Below are 24,246 nucleotides of genomic sequence, written 5' to 3' on the forward strand. Positions count from 1 at the left end.
CTGGACTGCACTAAGAGGTGATCATCTCCCCTTCACTTCTCTTTCATGCCTCCCAAGGGTGTCAAAAAATGTTCCATGTGATCTCAGTGGGACGTTAATCCCTTACAGCTGCAATGTCCCTGTCTTTCTGCAAGGAGACAGCAGGGTCCAGGAGCAGAGTGTGGAAGCTAGGGTTTCTGAGATGAACACCATCCCTCTGTTTCTCTCTCTGTGCTCATTCCTTTTCTAACCGTGGCATCCCTATTGCTCTTCCATCGGTAGCAGGATTTAGAAGTGGTCCCAGCGGGCCTCCTCTGGGGGCTCCAGGCTCCCACCTCCCCATCCTGTCCCGACACTGACCTCTGCCCCCCATGCCATCTCTCCTGCAGGTGCAGACAGATGACCTACTCAGATGACCTGCCCCAGATCTCTGTGGTGTTCATCTTTGTCAATGAAGCCCTCTCAGTCATTCTGCGCTCCGTCCACAGCGTGGTCAACCACACGCCCTCCCAGCTCCTCAAGGAGGTGATCCTGGTGGATGACAACAGTGATAATGGTGAGTGGGGCCAGCTCAGCACCCCAGCGAGGGAAGCGTGTTGGAGCCCTGGAGCCCAGAATTCTGATTCAGGTATGGGCAGGGCCACGTTTCCTCCAGAGGCTCCAGGAGAGGATCCTTCCTGCTTCTGCCAGCTGCTGGCATCTTTGGTGTCCTGGGCTTGTGGCCACACCTCTCCCCCTTCTGGTATATTTGTCTCTCCTCTTCTTATAAAGACCTTCGTCCTTGAAGTTAGGGCCCATCCTAATCCGGAAGGTTTTCATCTCAAGACCCTTAACTGTTTGCATCCACAAAACCCCTATTTCCAATTGAGGTTCTGGGTGGACCTGAGTTTGGGTGGGGTGGCAACCCCTATAGCCATCATCCAGAAAGGCCCCCCGTGTGTTGAGTATCCCTAAGCTAATCACACCTTCACTTCTTGTTTGTGGACAAAACTCCAGTGGGAGGCTTGCTGATGGGGAAGGGGCCAGTGCTCACAGCTGGAGCGTGGGCCCCAGGGATCTGTTATCATGGCCCCACGTCGGCCTCCATCCAGCTCAGGCATTTATCCATACCCATCAGGCACGTGGGGCTCCAAGCCCCCAACAAGGGTCTGGAGGTTCCTGGCCTGTCCTCATCTGTTCCTCTGCAGAAGCAGAGAGGAGCATGGACCCCACTACCGGCGGCTCCCACACCGAGGCCCCGGTGCACTGAGCTGTGACTGTTGGGTCTCTCCGTCATTGCAGTCTCTCTTTCTCATGTCAGGAGGCAGGGGGAGGGTGGAGGAAAGTAGGGGGAGGGTGGAGGAAAGTGGGGAGAGGCCTCCCAGAGCCCTCCTGGCCTGAAGGATCTCCAGCCTCGCCTGTGCTCTGTGTCTACGCCAGGAGAGCCCTGCCTGACACCGTCAAGGGAGCGAGAACGAGGCCTGGAGAGGGCAGGACAGAGCACGGGGACACTGCTTTGGGACCCACTGGCTCTGCAGCTGGAGCCCTCCGTGGGGCCAGGCTGCCCTTCCGGGAGCATCCACTAGAGCCTGGTGGTGGGCGTGTGGGGGGAAGCCTCTGGGTGGTGGAGGTCTTCTGCGAGAAGTCCCCATAGCCAAGGCGTGAGAGTATTGCAAAGGCCCAGGAGCAAGGGTCTGGTTCAAACCCTCTCGGCTCCTCCTGCGCAGCCCCAAGCCCACCCCAAGCCCTCTGCTCCTCCCTGCACCTCCTCCCCACCCACTCCCCTACCTCTGAGGGCAGCCAAGGGTGTCCCACACTGCTCCTTTCCCTTGCCTGTAACGTCCTCCTCTCTTCCCCACCGGCTCCCTGTCCTGTCACAGCCCACGTGTCACCTCCAGAGGCCGCCCCTGTCCCTGCCCCGCCGACCTGGAGAAGACCCTGCCCCACTCAGACACACACTCCCTTTCCCCTTTTTCTTGTTTCATTTTGGCTAATGTTTGCTATTATTGTGACCTATTTTGTTGCTTGTACTTTTAGCCCTCGGAAGCTTCCTCACAAAGACTCTTGGGCCCTCATCCGTTTTTTCAATGACTTATTGAGTTAAAATTCTCATAACGTAAAATTAACCATTTACAAAATAATTGTAGAGTTCAGGGGTATCAAGGACGTTCACATCATTGTACAGCCATCACCACCAACACCACCAGAACCTTTTCATCTTCCCCAAATGAAACTCTGTCCCCATTAAACACTAACTCCCCACCCACCTCCCATTCTGCCTTCTGTCCCTGTGGACACGTCTGCTCCAGGGATCTCATGTAAGGGGAATCACACAGCACTTGCCCTTTGGGGACTGGATTATTTCACTGAGCATCATGTTCTCAAGTTTATCTACCTTGTAACATGTGTCAGAGTTTCCTTTCTAAGGCCGGACCGTATTCCATTCTGTGGATGCACCACGCTTTGTTTATCCATCCATCTGCCCGTGGACTGCATTCCTACAGTTGAGTAATTCAGCCCCGTTTTCTCTTATTCTCATAACAAGTGCTTCTGTCTGAATCAGTCTGGCTTGATAGCTCGTGGTCTCTCCCGCTGGAACACAGCTCTACAAGGTGGGGGTCTTATCTCTCCGAAGTCCCCCCAGCACCTTGAGCCGCGTCCAGCCATGGTGTGTCCTCTTAAAGTTTATGAAGTATGGATCCGGAGCACACAACGACTGTGGGTCTCAGTGGCCTCGGGCTCTCCCGCAGTGCCACACCTGAAACTTCTCTGTGTCCCCGCAGTGGAACTCAAGCTCAACCTGGACCAATACGTCAGCAAGAGATACCCGGGCCTGGTGAAGATCGTCCGCAACAGCAGGCGGGAAGGCCTGATCCGGGCGCGGCTGCAGGGTTGGAAGGTCGCCACGGCCCCCGTTGTCGGCTTCTTTGATGCCCATGTGGAGTTCAGCACAGGCTGGTAAGGCTGGGGCCTGGGGCCTGGGTGGGGTCAGGTGGGGTCTGCTAGGGCCTGTAGGAGCTGGGCAAAGAGGATGAGCCCGGTGGGGGTGAGGGGGGCGCAGCTGAGTCCAGCCACGTGGCCACTCCATGTGCAGTTCCTAGAACCCAGAACCCTGTTTGTGATGTCTGTGTATGAGGACTGATCTGTCTCCCCACCTTGTGCCCAGAGGAATTTGAGTTGGCCAGTCACTCCAGCAGGTGACAGTTCAAATGAGGACGTGCATGTGACCTTAGGTCAGGAAGGTACACACGAGGTTGGGTCTCGTGTATATGACATGTGGTCTATCGGGTCTCAGTTAATAGAAACCCAAGTCTGATTGGAAGCAATTTCTCATCCTTATGAGAAAGTCCTAGGACACAGCATCTGCCCATTTTCCCCCACCCATCCATTCAGGGGCAAGGTGGGCTTCTAATGAGAAACCTGGAGGGGGATCTGGCCAGAGGAGTGGCCAGGACACCAAGGAGTGGCTGGGATACAGGGTAGTGGCCGGGACACTGGAGAGACACCCAAGCACGTGTGCAGGACGACCTAGAGGTGCCCCGGGGGGCAGGGACCCTGCAGGGCCTCGGTGCTTAGTGTGAACCCCAGACCAGCGGCATCTGATGCCCCTGAGAGCTGGCAGGAAGTACAGGTCTGTGGGATACAGGGTCCCAGGGTGGGGCCCTGGATCTGTGCTCTCTCGCCTGAGGATGTTCATGAGGCTGTGCCCAAAGGTGGCCAGTGATGCCTTAAGAACAGAATCATTTGTCCAGCAAATTATCCACATGGAGCTTCAGAGCTGCGGGTGGCCCTGGCGCCTCTATCCAGACCCTGATGTCCCTAGGCAGGTGGTGAGCTGATGCTCTCGCAACAGGTGCCTGAGGATGTGTTGCTAGAACAGAAGGATGTGCCTCAAATTTTTCTGGAAAGCACCCGCTGGTCTCTTGGTATGTTTCCTAATTTCCTCTCTGGTGGCTGCATCTAGGAGTTGCCCCCTGAGCCCTCACTCCCGCCAGGCCCTGCAGAGGACCCAAGAGGAATAAACAGCAACTGGGTGGGGAGGGCAGAGCTTGGCGATCCCGCGGGAAGGATTGGGACGGGACAGTTGGGCCACCAACATGATGTGAGTGTTTGAGCCCCGGGCAAGCATTGGTCTCTTCATGCACTGACTGGTGATGTTAGAGACCTGGATTGTTGCCAAGGTTACATGAGGGATGCTTGTGAACAGCGCTGGCTTCAGCACACAGGTGTCAGACAAGTGCCCAGCTGGGACTGAAGACTGAGACCCCAGGGGACCACCTGTGTTGGAGGGGCTGGGACATGAACAGGTGGAGGGAGGGTCACCCAGTGCATGTCCTGGGGCTGCCATAACAGTGACCAAAGGCTGGTGGCTCAAAAGGCGAGAAATTCATTCTCTCACAGCTCTGAGGCCAGAAGTCAAAATCAAGGTGCAGGCAGGGCTGGGCTTCCAGGAAGCCCTTGGGGAGGAGCCTCCCGCCTCTTCCAGCTCTGATGGCTCCGGGTGTCCCGGGCTGTGGCAGCATCCCTCCATCTCTGCCTCCGCCATCACATGGCTTCGCCTCTGTGTCCTGGTCTCAAGTCTCCCTCTCCTTTCTCTTAGAAGGACACACCTTGGATTCACGGCTCACCCCAATCCAGGGTTATATCATCTTGGGTTTTTTAACTGAATTACCTCTGCAAAGACTCTGTTTCCCAATAAGGTCACATCCCGGGTTCCAAGTGGACCAGTCTTTGTGGAAGGACACCATTCACCCCTCTTCCAGCTCCGGGGGCTCCAGGAGTCCCTGGGCTTGTGACCGTGTCCCTCCATTCTCTGTGTCTGTCTTCACATGGCTTCTCCCTTCTGTGTGACTGTGCCTCTCCCCTTCTCTCTTCTAAGGACCCTTGTCTGTGGATTTGGGGCCCACCTCGGCTTCCCCGGTGGCTCAGATGGTAAAGAATCTGCCTGCAATGCAAGAGACCTGGGTTTGATCCCTGGGTCAGGAAGATCTCCTGGAGAAGGAAATGGCAACCCACTCCAGTATTCTTGCCCAGAGAATTCCATGGACAGAGGAGCCTGGTGGGCTTCAGTCCATGGGGTTGCAAAGAGTTGGACACACCTGAGCCATAACACACACACACACACACACACACACACACACACACAGGTCACCCAGTGTGATCTCAGCTGAAGATCCTTAAGTTAAACCCACAGTGGTAGGGTATGCGAGGGGTCCACAGTGGGCGGGGAGCATGAACCCCTCACCCAGGGGCAGCCTGCAGCCCTTACCAGCCGAGCAGCAGGGAAAAGTCAGCCCTGTGTAGCCAGTTTGCCCCATTTTGAGAGAAACTAAAACTCACTCTTCTTTATATCAAATCTCCAAGTCACATCTTTAAACTCTCTGAAGCCTAAACTAAGAGGTTCACTGAGATATTCCCTCGAGGGAGATGAGAGGATTATAGGGAGGGGGTTCATGATGGGTATGCTGATCAAGTCCCACAGTGCCTGGCCAGGTGTCCCCAGTTAGGGCCCCTGAGGGTCTGGCCTTTGGGAGCTCTCCAAGTTCCCGGTTTTCCTAACTGCTGTTTTGGTTGGACCAGGGCTTTGGTGCCTGGTAGGCAGGTGAATGGAGCCCTTTCCTTCCACACTCCTGCACTCCCGCTGGTACATCTCAGCCAGCCCAGCACTACCAGTGTGTTCTCAGGGCTGGTTCTGACCCAGAGCATGCCTGACCGAGATGCAAGTTCTGACTTCCCCTGCGGCTGCCGCTACGTCGCTTCAGTCATGTCCGACTCTGTGCGACCCCATAGACGACAGCCCACCAGGCTCCCCCATCCCTGGGATTCTCCAGGCAAGAACACTGGAGTGGGTTGCCATTTTCTTCTCCAATGCATGAAAGTGAAAAGTCAAAGTGAAGTTGCTCAGTCAGGTCCGACTCTTAGCAACCTCATGGACTGCGGCCTACCAGGCTCCTCCGCCCATGGGACTTTCCAGGCTAGAGGACTGGAGTGGGGTGCCATCGCTGCTGGCCCCCATTTCCCTCTCCTCTGCCACCCTCATGAAGCAACTCTTCTTTTCCCGTGACATCTGCCACCTTCTGTCAGTAATGACGTTATGGTCTGCCCTCCACCAGGTCACTGCATGCTGCTGTGTAGGTTGTGCCCTGCACAGCTGTACTCGAAGGCCTTTCTGTCCCTCTCATGTATGTTTAACTCCCTGGAGCATTTGGAGGACGTTTGGGAGAGTCACAAGTCTATCACATCAAAATGCCATTTGAAACTACTGTAACTTTAATTTTTACCACTGAAAACCCAGTTATCCATCTGCAAATAGCCCTCCCCTCCCAGAACTGCCTCCATAAAGATTCTGCCTTATTAGCACATGTGGCATTTGCAGAGAGCTTTTCATCTCTGAAGCACTTTGCTAACAGTAATTAATTAATCCTCCTCGTGAAGCTGAAAGGCAGGTAAATACCAGGCTCTCGCTTGGAAGGACGGGAAGAAAGGCTGGCTATAGGGTGAATCTGGCCAGGCAGAGTCCGAGAGCTCCCACCCTGCCCCAGCCCCTGCTGTCCCTCCCTGAGCTCGGCCCCTGTCCCCCTGTTCATCTCTCTGGTGCCCCAGTCAGCAGGCTGCTCATGAGCCTGTTGAACTCCAGCCCCTTGGGCAGCATCTCATCCTTGCAGGAGACAAGGTCGTCTCAAGAGTGAAACTCTACCTGTTTGCCCGTGGGGACTCCTGCATTGAAAATTCACAACCCACAGCCTTTGTCTTCTGGTCTCTCTCCTCTCCGCCTTCATCGCCTGCACGGCCACCATCTCTCCACTCCAGCTGCCTGGCCTGCTTCCCAAGCACACCAGCACATCCCAGGGGCTCAGCGCTGGCTGCTCCTTCTGTGTGCAGCACCCCACCTACCTCCCCAAAAACCAGCTGCTACATCCTACACCACCTCTGCTCATCACCCAGTGCAACCTGCCCTGAACATCCTATTTAAAACTGCAATTCCAAATCACGCTTATTTTGCTCTCTTTTTCTGTCACAATACATATCACCTCCTAATATATCATTTACTTATACATTTTTGTCTGTCCCCCGTACCCACTCAGTCAGGCCCACCACATACTGTTGTGTAGGTTGTACACTGCACAACAGCACTTGTTAGCCTTTCTGTCCCTTCAGTATATCCTAAGCTCCTGGAGGCATGGATTTTTTTTTTCTTTTCTAGTTCACGGGTATGCTCCAATGTGTTACAAGAGGGTGTGGCACATTGATGCCTCCATTCCTGCTTATAAATGAATGTACCTTCCAGCCCTGGAGGGAAGGCCTGCCAGGAAGTAGGATTCGCTTGCGAGAAAAGCCAGACTGTGAGGCAGGCCTGCTGACAGACTGAGCTGACTCACAGGGCTCTCTGGAGCCAGGACAGCCCATCAGAGATGTCAGAGATTGGGCCTGGATGGTGTTTATATCCCTAGTGTCAATCGCTGGTTAGCCACGGGCTGCCTCGGGCAGAGCGAGACCTCGGGCCGGTGAGTGTGCAGCCCAGACGACTCCCGGGCTTCCAGAGGTGCAGCGCTTGGATCTACCCTCCGCAGGGTTGGTCTAGCCCGACATTAGATGCGGGTGTGGCTCCCTGGGTCCTGGCTCCCTACCTAGGGGGATGGGACGGGGGTCCCTGGCATCGGTGCCCTTCCTCAGGGATCGGCGTCTCCTTGCAGGGCCGAGCCCGCCCTTACGCGGATCCGGGAGGACCGCCGGCGGATCGTCCTGCCAGCCATAGACAACATCAAGTACGACACGTTCGAGGTGCAGCAATACGCCAGCGCGGCCCACGGCTACAACTGGGGCCTTTGGTGCATGTACATCGTCCCACCCCAGGACTGGCTGGACCGCGGCGACGAGGCGGCGCCCATCAGGTGAGCCGGCCACCAGGGCTACTGGGGCGGGGCCTGCACTGGAGGAGTCAGGTGGGCGGGGCCACTGGGGCGGGGCCTGCCCTGGAAAGAGCCAGGACAGTGAGGTGGGGCAGGGCTGCAGCAGCGGCCTTGGGGACTGGAGGGACAGGTAGCATTCCTCTGCAGAAAGCCAAGGCCTGGCACCAGGTGCAAGAGTAGAAATGGCTGGATGCAGTTGGTACAGGGTTTCCCTGGGTGTGCAAAGGGACATGGTGGTGTAATGGGGAAATGGGAGGTGGCTCCATATTGTGACCTGAGTGATAACTAGGTGATCAAGGTGGCAGAGTAGAAGGACATGTGCTCATCTTCTCCTGCAAGAACTCCAAAATTACAACTTGCTGCTGAACAACCATTGACAGGAGAATGTTGGATCCCACCAAAAAACGATACCCCACATCCAAGGGCAAAGGAGAAGTCCCAGCAAGATGGTAGGAGGGGAGAAATCATGCTTAAAATCAAATCCCATACCCACCAGCGATGCTCAAAGAGCTCAAACAAAACCTTGTGTGTACCAGGAGACCCCACAGAGACTGAGCAAGACCTGACTTTGAGTGTTTGAGTGTCTTCTGCAGAGGTACAGGTCAGCAGTGGCCTGCTGCAGGGGCAGGGGCTCTGGGTGTAGCAGACCTGAGTGTGGCATGAGCCCTCTTGGAGGAGGTCGCCATTAAGCCCACCATAGAGCTGTCAGAACTTACACAGGACTAGGGAAACAGACTCTTGGAGGGCACAAACAAAACCTTGTGCGCACCAAGACCCAGGAGAAAGGAGCAATGTCCCCACAAGAGACTGACTCAGACTTGCTTGTGAGTGTCCAAGAGTCTCCGACAGAGGCGTGGGTCAGCGGTGGCCTGCTGCAGGGTCAGGGGCACTGAATGCGGCAGTGCATGCATGGGACCTTTTGAAGGAGGTTGCTGTTACCTCCACCATAGTTTGGTCTCAGGTCAAACAACAGGAAGGGAACACAACCCTGCCCATAAACAGAAAATTGGATTAATGATTTACTGAGCATGGCCCCACCCATCAGAATAAGACCCAGTTTCCCCCACAGCCAGTCTCTCCCATCAGGAAGCTTCCATAAGCATCATATCCTTATCCCTCAGAGGACAGACAGAATGAAAACCACAAACACAGAAAACTAATCGAACTGATCACATGGACCACAGCCTTGTCTAAATCAATGAAACTATGAGCCATGCCATGTAGGGCCACCCAAGACCGACAGATCATGGTGGAGAGTTCTGACAAAATGAGGTCCACTGGAGAAGGGAATGCAAACCACTTCAACATTCTTGCCTTGAGAACCCCATGAACAGTATGAAAAGGCAAAATGATAGGACACTGAAAGATGAACTGCCCAGATTGGTAGGTGCCAATTGGAGAAGAGTGGAGAAATGACTCCAGAAAGAATGAAGAGACAGAGCCAAAGCAAAAACAATACCCAGTTGTGGATGTGACTGGTGATGGAAGTAAAGTCCAATGCTGTAAAGAGCAATGTTGCATAGGAACCCGAAATGTTAGGTCCACGAATTGGAAGTGGTAAATTGGAAGTGGTCAAACAGGAGATGGCAAGAGTGAACATCGACATTCTAGGAATCAGTGAACTAAAATGGACTGGAATGGGTGAATTTAACTCAGATGACCATTATATCTACTACTGTGGGCAAGAATCCCTTAGAAGAAATGGAGAAGCCCTCATAGTCAACAAAAGAGTCCAAAATGCAGTACTTGGATGCAATCCCAAAAATGACAGAATGATTCTGTTCATTTCCAAGGCAAACCATTCAATATCACAGTAATCCAAGTCTATGCCCCAACCACTAATGCTGAAGAAGATGAAATTGAATGGTTCTATGAAGACCTACAGGACCTTCTAGAACTAACATCCAAAAAAGATGTCCTTTTCATTATACGGGGCTGGAATGCAAAAGTAGGAAGTTAAGAGACACCTGGAGTAACAGGCAAATTTGACCTTGGAGTACAAAATGAAGTAGGGCAAAGGCTAATAGAGTTTTGTCAAGAGAACACACTAGTCATAGAAAACACCCTCTTCCAGCAACACAAGAGATGACTCTACACATGGACATCACCAGATGGTCAATACTGAAATCAGATTGATTATATTCTTTGCAGCCAAAGATGGAGAAGCTCTATACAGTCCACAAAAACAAGACCAGGTGCTGACTGTGGCTCAGATCATGAACTCCTTATTGCCAAATTCAGACTTACATTGAAGAAAGTAGGGATAACCACTAGACCATTCAGGTATGACCTAAATCAAATCACTTACGATTATACAGTGGAAGTGACAAATAGATTCAAGGGATTAGATCTGATCAAAAGAGTGCCTGAAGAACTATGGTCAAAGGTTCGTGTCATTGTACAAGAGGCAGTGATCAAGACCATCCCCAAGAAAAAGAAATGCAAAAGGGCAAAATGGTTGTCTGACGAGGCCTTACAAATAGCTTAGAAAAGAAGAGAAGTGAAAGGCAAAGGAGCAAAGGAAAGATATACCCATCTGCATGCCGAGTTCCAAAGAATAGCAAGGAGAGATAAGAAAGCCTTCTTCAGTGATCAGTGCAAAGAAATAGAGGAAAACAATAGAATGGGAAAGACTAGAGATCTCTTCAAGAAAATTAGAGATACCAAGGGAACATTTCATGCAAAGATGGGCTCAATAAAGGACAGAAATGGTATGGACCTAACAGAAGCAGAAGATATTAAGAAGAGGTGGCAAGAATACACGGAAGAACTGTACAAAAAAGAGCTTCATGACCAAGATAACCACGATGGTGTGATCACTCACCTAGAGCCAGACATCCTGGAATGCAAAGTCAAGTGGGCCTTAGGAAGCATCACTAAGAACAAAGCTAGTGGAGGTGATGGAATTCCAGTTGAGCTGTTTCAAATCCTGAAAGATGATGCTGTGAAAGTGCTGCACTCAATATCCCAGCAAATTTGGAAAACTCAGCAGTGACCACAGGACTGGAAAAGGTCAGTTTTCATTCCAATCCCAAAGAAAGGCAATGCCAAAGAATGCTCAAACTACCACACAATTGCACTCATCTAACATGCTAGAAAAGTAATGCTCAAAATTCTCCAAGCCAGGCTTCAACAGTACATGAATTGTGAACTTCCAGATGTTCAAGCTGGTTTTAGAAAAGGCAGAGGAACCAGAGATCAAATTGTCAACATCCATTGGATCATTGAGAAAGCAAGAGAATTCCAGAAAAACTACTTCTGCTTTATTGCCTAGGCCAAAGCCTTTGACTGTGTGGATCACAATAAACTGGGAAATTCTGAAAGAGTTGGGAACACCAGACCACCTGAGCTGCCTCCTGAGAAATCTGTATGCAGGTCAAGAAGCAACAGTTAGAACTGGACATGGAACAACAGACTGGTTCTAAATCGGGAAAGGAATACATTAAGGCTTATATTGTCATCCTACTTATTTAATTTATATGCAGAGTAAATCATGTGAAATGCTGGGTTGGAATCAAGCTGAAATCAAGATTGCCAGGAGAAATATCAATAACCTCAGATATAAAGATGACACTACCCTTGTGGCAGAAAGTGAAGAAGAACTAAAGAGCCTTTTGATAAAAGTGAAAGAGGAAAGTGAAAAAGTTGGCTTAAAGCTCAACATTCAGAAAACTAAGATTATGGCATCTGGTCCCATCACTTCATGGCAAATAGATGGGGAAACAATGGAAACAGTGAGAGACTTTATTTTGGGGGGCTCCAAAATCACTGCAGATGGTGACTGCAACCATGAAATTAAAAGACGCTTACTCCTTGGAAGAAAAGTTATGACCAAACTAGATAGTATATTCAAAAGCAGAGACATTACTTTGCCAGCAAAGGTCCATCTAGTCAAAGCTATGGTTTTTCCAGTAGTCATGTATGGATGTGAGAGTTGGACTATAAAGAAAGCCGAGCACTGAAGAATTGATGCTTTTGAACTGTGGTGTTGGAGAAGACTCTTGAGAGTCCCTTGGGCTGCAAGGAGATCAAACCAGTCAATCCTAAAGGAAATCAGTTCTGAATATTCATTGGAAGGACTGATGCTGAAGCTGAAGCTCCAATACTTTGGCCACCTGATGCAAAGAACTGACTCATTGGAAAAGACCCTGATGGTGGGAAAGATTGAAGTCAGGAGGAGAAGGGGGTAATAGAACGAGATGGTTGGATGGCATCACTGACTTGATGGACATGAGTTTGAGTAAGCTCCAGGAGTTAGTAATGGACAGGGAAGCCTGGTGTGCTGCAGTCCATGGCGTCACAAAGAGTTGGACATGACTGAACGACTGAACTGACTGATAACCAGGTCAGGTGAAGGAGAGAGAAGGAGGGAGGAGGGAGACAGACAGACAGAGGGAACATCCAAAGAGAAAGAGCCAGTAAAAGAGACAGAGAAAAAGAACACAGACACACAGACTTGGAGAGAGCAGAAAAAGGGAGACACCAAGGAAAGAGAGAGGGAAACAAGACAGATGAATCTCAGGGAAGCAGCAGTGGGCAGTTGTGTGAAGCACGATCTTCATTCCCTGCCTGGGAATCGAACCTGGGAAGCCTGGATGAGAGCCAAGAATTCTAGCCATCAGACCAGCAAGGGCTAGAGGCTAGAAGCTATTTTTCTCTGGATCTTTGCACCCAGTGAAAAATGCATTTATCACAGAGGCAGAAACTATAAACGCAGGTACAAGGTTTATTATTACAGACATAGCATGACCACAAGTGGGAGAGCACATGGAGAAAATGTTGGCTTAGTTAAGACAGAAGCAAGGCAGAGACAAACACCCGGAGAGAAAGGGTGGGCCCCTCCTAGTGGTGAGCAGCACAGTAAAGAGGTGGTTAAGTCATTTATATAGGTCAGTTCTTCTGGGTCTTTGTCTTCCTTCAGGCTAATTATCTGGTTCCTTTTTCCACACCTGACCTACCCTGGGACCCTCCCCTGGGTGCGCACACACCTCTCAGCCAAGATGGATCTCAAAGTAAAGTAAATGCTTCTGGGAAAAGCAAGGCTCATTATGGCCTGGCGTTATCCCTTGATTTTCACTCCCAGAAAGGAGCCTTTTGGGGGCATACGTAGTGTCTCCTTTGTCCCGAAAAGGGGGAAGCAGAGATCCCTTAATCCTTTACTCAAACAGGGTAAAGGATTTGCCCCTCTTTGTCCTTGCCATGACTATTGCTTTAGGTGTTTACAAGAGACATACAATGGCTATTTACCCTGTTTCTGCTGTTACTTCCATCTCAGAGGGCAAACAAGAGGCTGATTGTAAATGCCTGGAGCCCACCTATCTCTTGTCTCAGGAATCCAGCCTGAGCCCCCTGAAATGCAAATAGGAAACCCGTTGTAAATGTCTAACCTGGGGCCCATCTGTTGCCTACTTCAGGATGAGCAGAGAAAGACAGAGATTCGGGGGAGGATGCGCACTAAGAAACAAAACGAGGACGGTGCCAGGGAGCAGAAAGGAATAGGGATGCAGACAGGGAGTGAGAAGGAGACAGAGACCCAGACAGAACGAGGGACAGACGGCCAGACAGAGGCAACACCACGAGCGTCATAAAGGAGCAGAGGGCAAAGAAACCAGCAGACCCAGGATGGTGGGTGTGCTATAGAGAACGTCCTCCAAAGCACTTATTTATTTTGAATTGGTTCCCATACCTGAAAATGGAGAGTTTTTCCCATGTTAAAAATGCATTTTTATTAAGATGAGAAGGTGCACGTTCTCACAGGGCAGCCAGTCACTGGAGCTGAGAAGTGACGCCCTATCTAAACAGGGCTGAGGTCTCCAATTTGCTGCAGTCCCCACCACTCCCTAATGTCTCTGTGTTGCTCTGCCTTCAGATTTGCACGGTCACTCTTCTTGCACCTGGCTTGCTTCATTCATTTCCATCACTGACTGACCTTCTGCAGTTTTCAGCCCCTCCCTTCTTTTCCCTGGTCTGTTGAACCCCTGGGAAATCTATGCTTCAAAATCAACTGGGGCTGCCACTTTCTCCTGGGAGCCCAACAGGCTGGAGGTATTTTTCTTGGGGTGAATGTTCATCTCCGGTCTGTTGATCCCCTGGAGCCTTGGCCACTTCTCCCCACAGAGGTTTGGGGTTTCAAGGCCTCAGGCAGGGACCCCTCCTGCCTCATCTCTACAGTCTAGTGTGTCCCTGCTGAAACAGGCCACTCTGCCCATGAGTGACCAGAACTGTCTATCATGGCACCTTTACAAGTTGTTTCTTCCCCTAGGAGGGTCTTAGAGGGACTTCTGGGCACCTACCCTCCATTAGCAAAGAGCTGTCCAGCAAGAAATCAAGTCTCAGAGCAGCCTGGATGCTCAACCTAAAGAAAGAATGCTCTGGCCAGACTGCAAGTTGTCTTAAACTTTGCTCCTTATTAATACCACCTGGAGAGAATTAGAAAGCCCTGATGCCAAAACCCCAAATTAAAAAAAAACGGGCAAAGACCTTGAACAAATACTACACACAAGAAGGTATACAACACACTAAGACACCCATGGAGAGCCGCCCACTACAGAGTCACTAGGGAAATAAGACACAATGTCGGTCAGATAGACCGACGGCAACACGGAGCATTCGCAACTCTCAGTGTGGCTGGTGGGAGCAGATTAGCAAGACCACTTTGGAAACCTGGCAGTTTCTCCTAGAGGTTAAAACACTTCCTACATGACCAGCCGTTCCACCCCAGGTATTTGCCCAAAAGAGATGAAAACGTATGTCTACACAAAGCTGCGAATGTTCATAGCAGCAGGTTTATTCACAATAGTCCTGAATTGAACCCAAATGTCCATCAACATGTGAATAGATAAATGAAGTGTGATCTAGCCACGTAACGGGATGCTTCTCAGAACTACAAAGGGACGTATGGTGATGCCTATAACAATGAAGACGAAACTCAAAGTGTGGCAAAAACGTCACACATGGAAGAGCGCACACGGTGTGATTGATGTACAGAGGAGTCCAGGGAGCGCAGACGCCTGGGGGAGGAGGCAGGGTGGGGAGAGCTCCTGGAGGGCCCAGGAGCCCTGGGATGGGCATGGTCTCCGCCTGGACTGGGTCGGGGTTACCCCAGGGTATCCATCAGTCAGGCCACTCAAACCACACACTTTCAACGGATGTGTGCTGTTTGCGTGTGACTTTAACTCCGTTGAGTTGACTTTTTAAATGAATTTTAAAACATACAGAAAGGTAATAATTCTAATGTCCAAGCTGCTTATCACTCCATTAAATTAGCGTCTCTGAGCTGAGATCTGGGGGATTCCATTAACAAGAGAATGCCAGCCAACATGAATCAAAGCAGCTTTGCGGAGGCATGAGCACCCAGTTAGAGAAGGAGCCAGCGGAAATGCCAGACATCTCCCTGCACACTGGGAAGAGGGTGTCCCCTCCACCTCAGTCAGCCCCCAGGACAGTCTCCAGGGTTACAAACCCTGCCCCTCTCTTTCCTGGAAGTGGATGGGAGAAGGGCTCTCCAAGGACCTGGTGACCTTCGCCGAGGGGAAGTTCTGGAGACTCACCATCCCACAGGGAGTACATGCAAGGAGAGAGATGGTCTCCCAAGAAGGTACTACAGGGTTTATAAGAAGGCCGAGATGGAAGGCTGGGTGCAGCAGACAGCCATGTCTACGTCCTGACCACCCAGAACCCATGAATTCGACCTCATTGGGAAAAGGGTCTTTGCAGATGTAGTTAGAATGTTGTGACGGGGAGATTACTGTGGATGACCCAGCTGGGTCCTGAATGTTGCTGAAAGTGTCCTTGTAAGAGACACACAGAAGAGGAAAGACCATGCCACTCCGGAGTCAGAGATGGGAGGGATGCAGCCACAAGCCAAGGACACCTGGCCACCAGGAGTTGGAAGAGGCAGGGCGGGTCCTCCTCTGGAGCTTCAGAGGGAGTATGGCCCTGCCCACACCTTGACCTCAGACTTCTGGCCTTCAGAGCTAGCGGAGGACAAATATCTCTTGTCTGAAGCCCCAGTTCATGTGGTGCTTGTTTCACAGCTGCAAGAAATGAACATGCCTGTGTCCAGAAGAGGGCCCTCTGCAGAGCCCTGCTCCAAGGTCGGGAGATCCCAAGCCTCGCTGGGCATCTCCCAGCAGGGTGACCCCATGGGGACGGAGCCGACACACAGCCATGTTGAGATGAGACCCTGAGGGCCATTCACGTCCAATAATGCGTGTGACAATCACAAACATTCCTCAGGTCCACATGGTGCCACTGTCACAGCTAGTCCCCAAGTTGTATCCTCTGTGTGCATGAGTGCAGCCCACTGGGGAAGCAGAACCCTGACAGGGGCCTCTCAAGGCCACCTTCAGGGCTGGTGGCCAGCTGGCCCGTGTGATCGCTTTAACCACACCCAGCCAAGGCTTCCTGCAAATTGGAGAGGAAGCCAACCAGCCTCTCCCCAGACCTTGCTGGGCCCTCAGCAGGCTCCATGCTGGGACTCACTGCCCTCCTAGTGATGCCTCGGACAGCTCCCAGACGCCCAGTCATTCTTCCTGGGGGGAGAACAAGGCGTTCTGAATCTCCCACTCCTAGTGTGCACAGTGCCCAGGGAGCCTAGAGTGGCGTGACCTTGTGCTTCAAGTCCTCGGGAAGCCACTTGAGTCTCAGTATGTCCCCTGATCTGTCATATATGTCTCAAACTTGGAACCAATGTTTATACTTAAGAGATTTCACACGAAACTGGTATCTACTCTTTGAAAAGTAGAAGATTCTGGAAAAACCCAGGTGTCCATTCCTAGCTGGTGATGATCCACTGGAGCTGAGTTGTTACTGAGCTCTCAGGGTAGGGGCGGGGGACAGTGCCGCAGTCCCCACTGCTCCCAACAGCCTGCTTCACACGCCCTTTGGGCTGGTGAGTCTGGAGTGACAAGACTCCAAGGGCAGCCTTGAGGTCTTTGCTTCCAAGGTCATTATCCAGAGGATGGCCCTCCTCTCCACCATCTCAGGGAAGGCTTCCCACAACCTCCCCTCAGTGGCAGACCTGTGAGAAGAAGCCCTGGTACCCCAGCTCCTGCAGCAAAGGCTCCTGGCAAACGTTGTGATGTTGCCCCTTACTGCGTCACGTGACCTGATCTCGGGCTGGGAACCTGCATCCCTGGGGCAGTCTGTGGGCCTGAAAGGGTCTTTCCTGAGAACTGCTCTGGGGTTTCTGGTCTCCCTCAGACCTGGGAGAGGGGCCAACGCCCTTCTCCTGAAGGACACAGCTCCCACACCTGCTCTGAGTAAGCTGGCCTGGGAGAGGCTGGTGTGTGAAAATTTACCTAAGGAAATTTCTCTGCCAATCATTATCCTGGAAGCTCAAGGAAGAAAAGGGTCAAAAGAAGGCTTGGATTTCTGTAGAGAAGTATCTCAGCCTTGACAGATGGATAAAGAGAGGGCAGTGAGGGGCTGGGAGGCCCTCGTGGCCCCAGGGGTCCTGTGTGCCGGAGGTGGCTGCCCGGTTGAACCGTATCATTGAAATGGAGCTATTTCCTGAATTCTGCACGAGGTTGAAACGGGACCCATGACCAGCGGCGTGTTTGTCTCCGTGTGGCTCTGAGCTGCTAGCAGAGCGCAGGTGTGGGGCATTGGCTGCATTCTGTGGGGCCCCTGCCTCCAGGAGGGCAGCTGCAGCCCCTCGGCTCACCTGGCTTGCATCTTCCTGGGGCCACAGAGCCCACGTGTGGGTTTGCACCCCTGTCCCTGGGGCAGTCCAGATTCACGCCAGTGTGTCTGGTGGACGCAGAGGGACCACGGGTGTAAGTCGGTTTCCAGTGGGGCCAGATGAACCTAGAAGAAAAGAGAGGATGTTGTGGGGTCGGCAGAGAGGCCGACACCCAGCCCCTGCTCCCCTCCACAAGCAGGGAAACATGGAATGAGGGTCTGAGTCACACCCATACTCACAGATGCACACTCATGCATAGAGAAGCACAAAGATACAAATGCAAGCACACAGACACATGTACATGCTCACACAAAAAACCACACATAGATCCGCACACACAGACACACACACGAGACCACACATAGATCCGCACACACATAAGACCACACATAGATCTGCACACACAGACACACACACACACACAAATACACATAGATCCACATACATAGACACACATACACAAGACCACACATAGATCTGCATACACAGACACACATGCAAGACCACACATAGATTCGCACACACATAAGACCACACATAGATACACACACACAGACACACACACACACACACAACTACACATAGATCCGCACATACATAAGACCACACACAGATCCGTACACACAGACACACACACACACAAGACCACACATAGATCCACATACATAGACACACATACACAAGACCACACATAGATCTGCATACACAGACACACACACAAGACCACACACAGAGACACACACACACAAGATCACACATAGATCTGCACACAGAGACGGACACACACACAAGACCATGCATAGATCCGTGTGCACATTATAGGCATGCCTGCATGCATCCTCAGTCGCTTCAGGCACGTCTGAGTCTTTGCGATCCCGTGGACTGTAGCCCACCAGGCTCCTGTGTCCGTGGGAGTCTCCAGGCAAGGACAATGGAGTGGGCTGCCATTTCCTGCTCCAGGGGATCTTCCCGACCCAGGGATCGAACCTGCATCTCCTGTGTCTCCTTCATGGCAGGCAGATTCTTTACCGCTGAGCCACGGGGGAAGCCTGTGCATACAGGCACACTCCCACATAATTGCCTCTGTGGTCACAGTGGTAGGTTGGTGATATTTTCCTTGCTGACTTGTCGCTTACCCTCTCCCAAGCATCACTTCTTATGGCACTGGGTGGTCTTGATAAGCACCTCGCCTGCTGGGTAGGTAACAATCCGTCAAAAGAACGGCTCGAAACTCATTCGACCATCTACACTGATGGACTCTAAGTTGATTTCCCTTTTGCCACTATAACTCCCGCTGCAGTGCACAGCTTTGTGCAAATAGCTTTTGGATCAGTCTCCTAGGATAAATACCAGCCACGGAATTAGGGGATAAAATAGTAACAGTAAATGGTCCCCAGGCTCCAGACCCTCCTCCATATTGTTTTCATCTGCACAACCGCGTTTGGGGAGGCACCATTCTGCCTCTCGTATCACTGGCAGGGAAGCTGAGCACAGAGAAGCTGAGCAGCTTGCCCGAGGGCACACAGCTGGTGTGCAGGGAGCTGGGTCAGCTTGTATCACTGCACAAGTATTGCTGGCTCTCTGTTCATAGCTTCAGACTTTTCCAGGAGGGTTGAGCCAATGCACACCAGTTTCTCCACCACCTTGTCACCAGCGCATGTGGCCCCTACACCTGGTCGGCTGTCTTCCCCTGTGTTTATGCTGATCACCTGGCACTGCCCTGCCTGTGAGCCCGTGTTCTTCTTCAAGACATTGAGAACAGGCACCTCTCTTGTCCCTTGTCACTCTCCCAAAGGCTGAAGAGCCTGTTTGTGATCTTCATTTTTTCAGCTCCTATTCATATAGAATTCCGAAGCTTCGTGGACCTGGGGATGTGTGCCTATGTGTGAATGCCTAGATGTGTGTCTGTGTGTATCTCTGTGTATGCATGTGCTGTATGTATCTCTGTGTGCTTGCTGCAGGTGTGTATCTGTGTTTATGTGTGTGCACATGTGTTTCTCTGTGTATTGTGTGTGTGCATGTTATGTGTGTATATATGTATCTGTGTGCATTTGGGTGTGTATGTGTTTGTGAGTACATTCGTGGGACTGTGTGTGTAACATGTGTGTCTGTATATCTGTACATCTGCTTATTGTGTGTGTGTCTGTCCTTATGGGGTATGGGTGTTGCGTGTGTGTCTTCATGTGTCCATGTATTCATGTGTATCTGTTGTGTGTGTGTGCTTGTCCATGCATGTGTGTGGTGTTTGTGTGTGTCCGCATGTCTGTGGCCTCTGCAAGGCAGGAGCCCAGGTGAACATCCTCGTGGAGAGGCTGTATCCCGGCGGGCAGCACAGCAGCCCAGACGTAAGGATGCTCCCCAGGGTCACCAAGTTCCTCCTCTGCCAAACCTGAGAACCCTCAGCCTTTACTGTTTTCTGTAATCACAGCAAGAATTTCTCATGCAAATAAATTCAGAGCCAGCTGACTCTGCTACCGTCGCCTTGTGAGGTGAAGTTTATTTTGGAACTCGGAGCAATAATAAAAAAATCATTACAGCTGTAATAGACTTGGCAGGGACTTGGCAGTTCAATTCATCAGAGATCACCCTGATCTCTGATTTTGGTGTTGTCGCTAAGACAATGAAAGAAATAGCTGTCGTCGTTGGTGAACTATAACTTAACCAGTTAAACGCTTGCTACACGTCACAGATGACATTAAAATTTCGTTACTATTAGATTTGTGGCCCAAATGTCACGACAGAACAAATTGGATCTTTATACAAATAAAAGGATAATTGCCTTTTAATGCCTCTGTTACTCTTGGACAAATCACGGGCACTTGCTTCTGATGTCCCAGTCGCTGGGAGCAGAAATGGTTCTTTTAAACTGTGACTAAGAACAACTTTTTGTGTTGTTTTCATTGAAGAGAGATTTCATACCTGTGAAGCAGTGGGTGCGCACAAGTGGAAGCAGAGGAGAGGGCAGCCGCAGCCCTGTCTTTCGGGGGTCTTGGGGGGCCTTTGGGGACAGTGGGGGAGCCTTTGCCAGTCCTCTAAGAGCTTGGAAGAAACTGAGCCCTTAGCCTACAAGATGGTTATCTTTGTTGTGAAGCAAATTCTTCCATCCAAAGCTTGGAAGGGGACTTCCTTGGTGACTCAATGGTAACTAATCTGCCTGCAAATGCAGGAGACATGGGTTCAATCCCTGATTTGGGAAGATCCCACATTCCTTGGAGCAACTAAGCCTGCACAGCTACTGAGCCTGGGCCGGGAGCCACAACTACTGAAGTGTGCACACCCTACAACTTGTGCTCTGCAACAAAAGAAGCCATCCCAATGAGAAGCCCACTCTCTGCAACTACAGAGTGGCCCCCGCTCTCTGCCACTAGAGAAAAAGCCTGTGCAGCAATGAAGACCCAGTACGGACAAAAATAAAAGTAAATAAATTAAAAACAAAAGCTAGGAAGGTCCTGCTTTCTTACAAAACAGAGATTGTGCCTATTGCTAGAAAGATATTTTTCCTTTATGTGTTTTTTTCTCCTCCAACTAATAGGTTCTCAGTATACCCTGAGTTTATGATGTGAGTGTATCAGGAATGAATGAATGAGTCAGCGAGTGTGCAGGTCCACTCACAGTGAAACTGCCCACTTTCCTCTGCCACTCTGTCCGTTCACGACCTGCTTTGATCACCACTGCTCCATGAGTCCAGTGGAGGTCTCCACATTGATAAATTGCTAATACATCTTAGAAGAAAATATGACTAGCACATTGACACGTGATTTTACAGATACAATTGCTTGGGGCAAGGCAAGATTTACTGACATTTTTAAAGTGTGTAGATGGAAATAGAATTATTGAGCTTCCCTGGTGGCTCAGATGGTAAAGCATCTGCCTACAAAGCTGGAGACCCGGGTTCAATCCCTGGGTCAGGAAGATCTCCTGGAGAAGGAAATGGCACCCCACTCCAGTATTCTTGCCTGGAAAATCCCATGGACAGAGGAACCTGGTAGGCTACGGTCCAGGGGGTCACAAAGAGTCGGACACGACTGAGCGACTTCACTCACTTCACTAAATAGAATTATTACAGGAATATAGTACAGCTGGCAGTCTGCTGCGCAGAGGTTGTACACTACAATTTCAAGCAGTGTCATTCAGAGAGAGCCTGATATTGAGGGGGTTCCATAGAGTTGAGCAGTGTGCAAGCTGTGTGACTTCAGTTGCAGCCCTGATTCCTGATACACGGATAAAATAATGGAGGGGGTAGGTAAGTGACTGAAGCCTGGGAGATTATGGTCAGGGCAACTAAATAACTCACTGGGTCATCAGATTTTTAAATTTTTAAAATCTACACTAAGTTGCCTGAATTGAATGCTGGTTTTTTTTTTTTTTTTTTTGTCATCTCTGATGAGTGCAAAGACAAGCCTGAGGCAAGCCCTGGGCACAGTGACCAGGTGAAGACAAGGAGCTCAGGGATGATGTGTGAGGACTTGGAGAGAGGGTGGCGGGCCCCCCAGGCTGCCGGGGTCCACGCCACACACTGAGGACCTGCTCAGCCCCTGTCTGCTTCTCCCCAGGACCCCGGCCATGATCGGCTGCTCCTTCGTTGTGGACCGGGAGTACTTCGGGGACATTGGTCTGCTGGACCCGGGCATGGAGGTGTATGGCGGGGAGAACATAGAGCTGGGCATGAGGGTAAGTGTCGCTCAGCCGCTGGGGCCACTTCACGGGGATGGTGTGCCCAGAAGACCTGTTGAAAGTTGTGCCTGGCTCATCTGTGAGCTGCTTGTTACAGGTCAGGAGGAGGTAAAAGCCCCCAGACTTAGGTCAATCTAAGAAACCTCGGTGGCGAGGGGACTGGGAAGCAGTATGAACGTGGTAATAAGAGACTGTACTTCAGATCTTACTTTATCTCTTAGGCCACTCATTCTGTTGCTTTACACTGAAGTCGGGGCTGGTGGGGAGCTTGGAAACTAAGCACAGGGAGTTTGTGCATCAGTGGTGAGGAGACCCAGGAAGATCGTGGGCTTGTCTTGGTGGAGGTGAAAGGCAGACTGCACATGGGCACTGTGGGCATCGGAAGCCCCCATGGCTTCTCCAGGGGGCCAGTGTGTAGAGAAGACTCCAGGCAGGATGTTTTCTTCTAGTTATTTTCTTTTTGAGTTCACTTTATTTTTGTTTTTTAATTGGAGGATAATTGCTTTAGAATGTTGTGTTGGTTTCTGCCATACAACAGTGCGAATCAGCCATATATCTCCACCCTCTTGGACCTCCCTCCCTGCCAGTTCACCCCCGAGGTCGTCACAGAGCCCTGAGCTGAACTCCGTGTGCTACACAGTAACTTCTCACTGGCTATCTATTTCACACACGGTAGTATGTATCAAGGCTACTCTCTCCATTCGTCCCACTCCCTCCTTCCCCTGCTGTGTCCACAAGACGGTCCTCTACATCTGTGTCTTCTAGGAATGTGATGGTTCCAGGTCTTATGCTCCAATCTTTGGTTCATTTTGAGTTAACTTTTGTGCATGATAGTGTAAGATAGTGCTCCAGCTTGCTGTTTTGTATATAGCTGTTCAGTTTTCCCTGGCCTGTCCAGCACAGTTTATTGAGGAGACTGTCTTTTCCCTGTTATATATTCTTGGCTCCTTGGTCATAACTTCACTGGCAATGTGTGCCTGGGTTTATTTCTGGGCTCTCTATTCTGTCCCATCGATCCATGTGTCTGTTTTTATGCCAATGCCATATGTTTTGATGATTGTAGCCTTGTAATATAGTTTGAAATCAAGGCATGTGATGCCTCCAGCTTTGTTCTTCTTTCTCAAGATAGCTTTGGAGTCTTTTGTGATTCCACAGAAATTATAGGAATTATTTGTTTTATTTCTGAGGGAAAATATCATTGGCATTTTGATAGGGATGCACTGAATCTATGGATAGCTGTGGGTAGTATGGTCATTTTAGCAACATTTTTCCAATCCATGAGCAAGGATACTTTTCCATTTATTAGTGTCTTCTTCAGTTCCTTTCCTTGCTGTCTTGTAGTTTTCAGTGTGTTGGACTTTCACCTCTTTGGTTCAGTGTGCTCCTAGGATAAAATGGGATTGGGTTCTGAGCCAATGCCCTGTTGAAGGCTGGTACTCTGGGCTCCATTCTCAGCTCAGTGGGACGGTCACAGCATGATTGACACGACGTGACACAGCCCATCCAGAGAGGGATGGGCAGGGCTTTCAAGGACCGTGGACCTGGGGTGCCACGGGACCCTGCTTCCAGGAGAGTGCGGGTTTGACCCTCAGCCCCTGATCAGGGGTTACAAGTCCTTGCCTCACTCCTGCATCAGCAGGATACTAATACACCTTCCTTTCCTGTCGCGAATGCAGTCCAGTGACCCTGCTCTACCCAGAGTGCACAGAGGCCCAGGATGGGGAAGCAGCTTAGCCAGGTGCACCCAGGGCTGGAAAGCAGACTCACAGTAGCTCAAGGCTAACTAACCAGTGGTTAGCTGTCTCTACCCAGTGGCAACACTGGAGCTCCCAAATCAAAACATTTTTGACACAGGATCTATTAGCCTTGACAGAGCACCATCACTGGGAGGCTTAAACCCAGAGACCAGTCTGAAGACCCAGCATGGCTGGGGGTTGCTGGGGAGGATCCCTCCTGCCTCTCCCAGCTCCTGGTGTCTGCTGTCAACCCTGATCTGATGCAGTAGACTGGTCAACGAGG

The 24,246-nt window shown here is 50.9% G+C and overlaps 1 protein-coding gene across 1 annotated transcript in view; it reads left to right on the top strand.

Annotated features, from left to right (window-relative positions):
- Positions 1-24,246, top strand: part of GALNT9 (polypeptide N-acetylgalactosaminyltransferase 9) — a 118,582-nt gene that overhangs the window by 51,618 nt on the left and 42,718 nt on the right. Inside the window, exons 3-6 of the mRNA XM_052654841.1 lie at positions 369-535; positions 2,742-2,916; positions 7,653-7,850; positions 22,107-22,224. Coding sequence (XP_052510801.1) covers positions 369-535; positions 2,742-2,916; positions 7,653-7,850; positions 22,107-22,224 — 658 coding nt within the window. The remainder of the gene's footprint in view (positions 1-368; positions 536-2,741; positions 2,917-7,652; positions 7,851-22,106; positions 22,225-24,246) is intronic.

Source organism: Budorcas taxicolor, chromosome 17 (assembly GCF_023091745.1).
Source record: "Budorcas taxicolor isolate Tak-1 chromosome 17, Takin1.1, whole genome shotgun sequence".
NCBI classification, from domain to species: Eukaryota; Metazoa; Chordata; class Mammalia; order Artiodactyla; family Bovidae; genus Budorcas; species Budorcas taxicolor.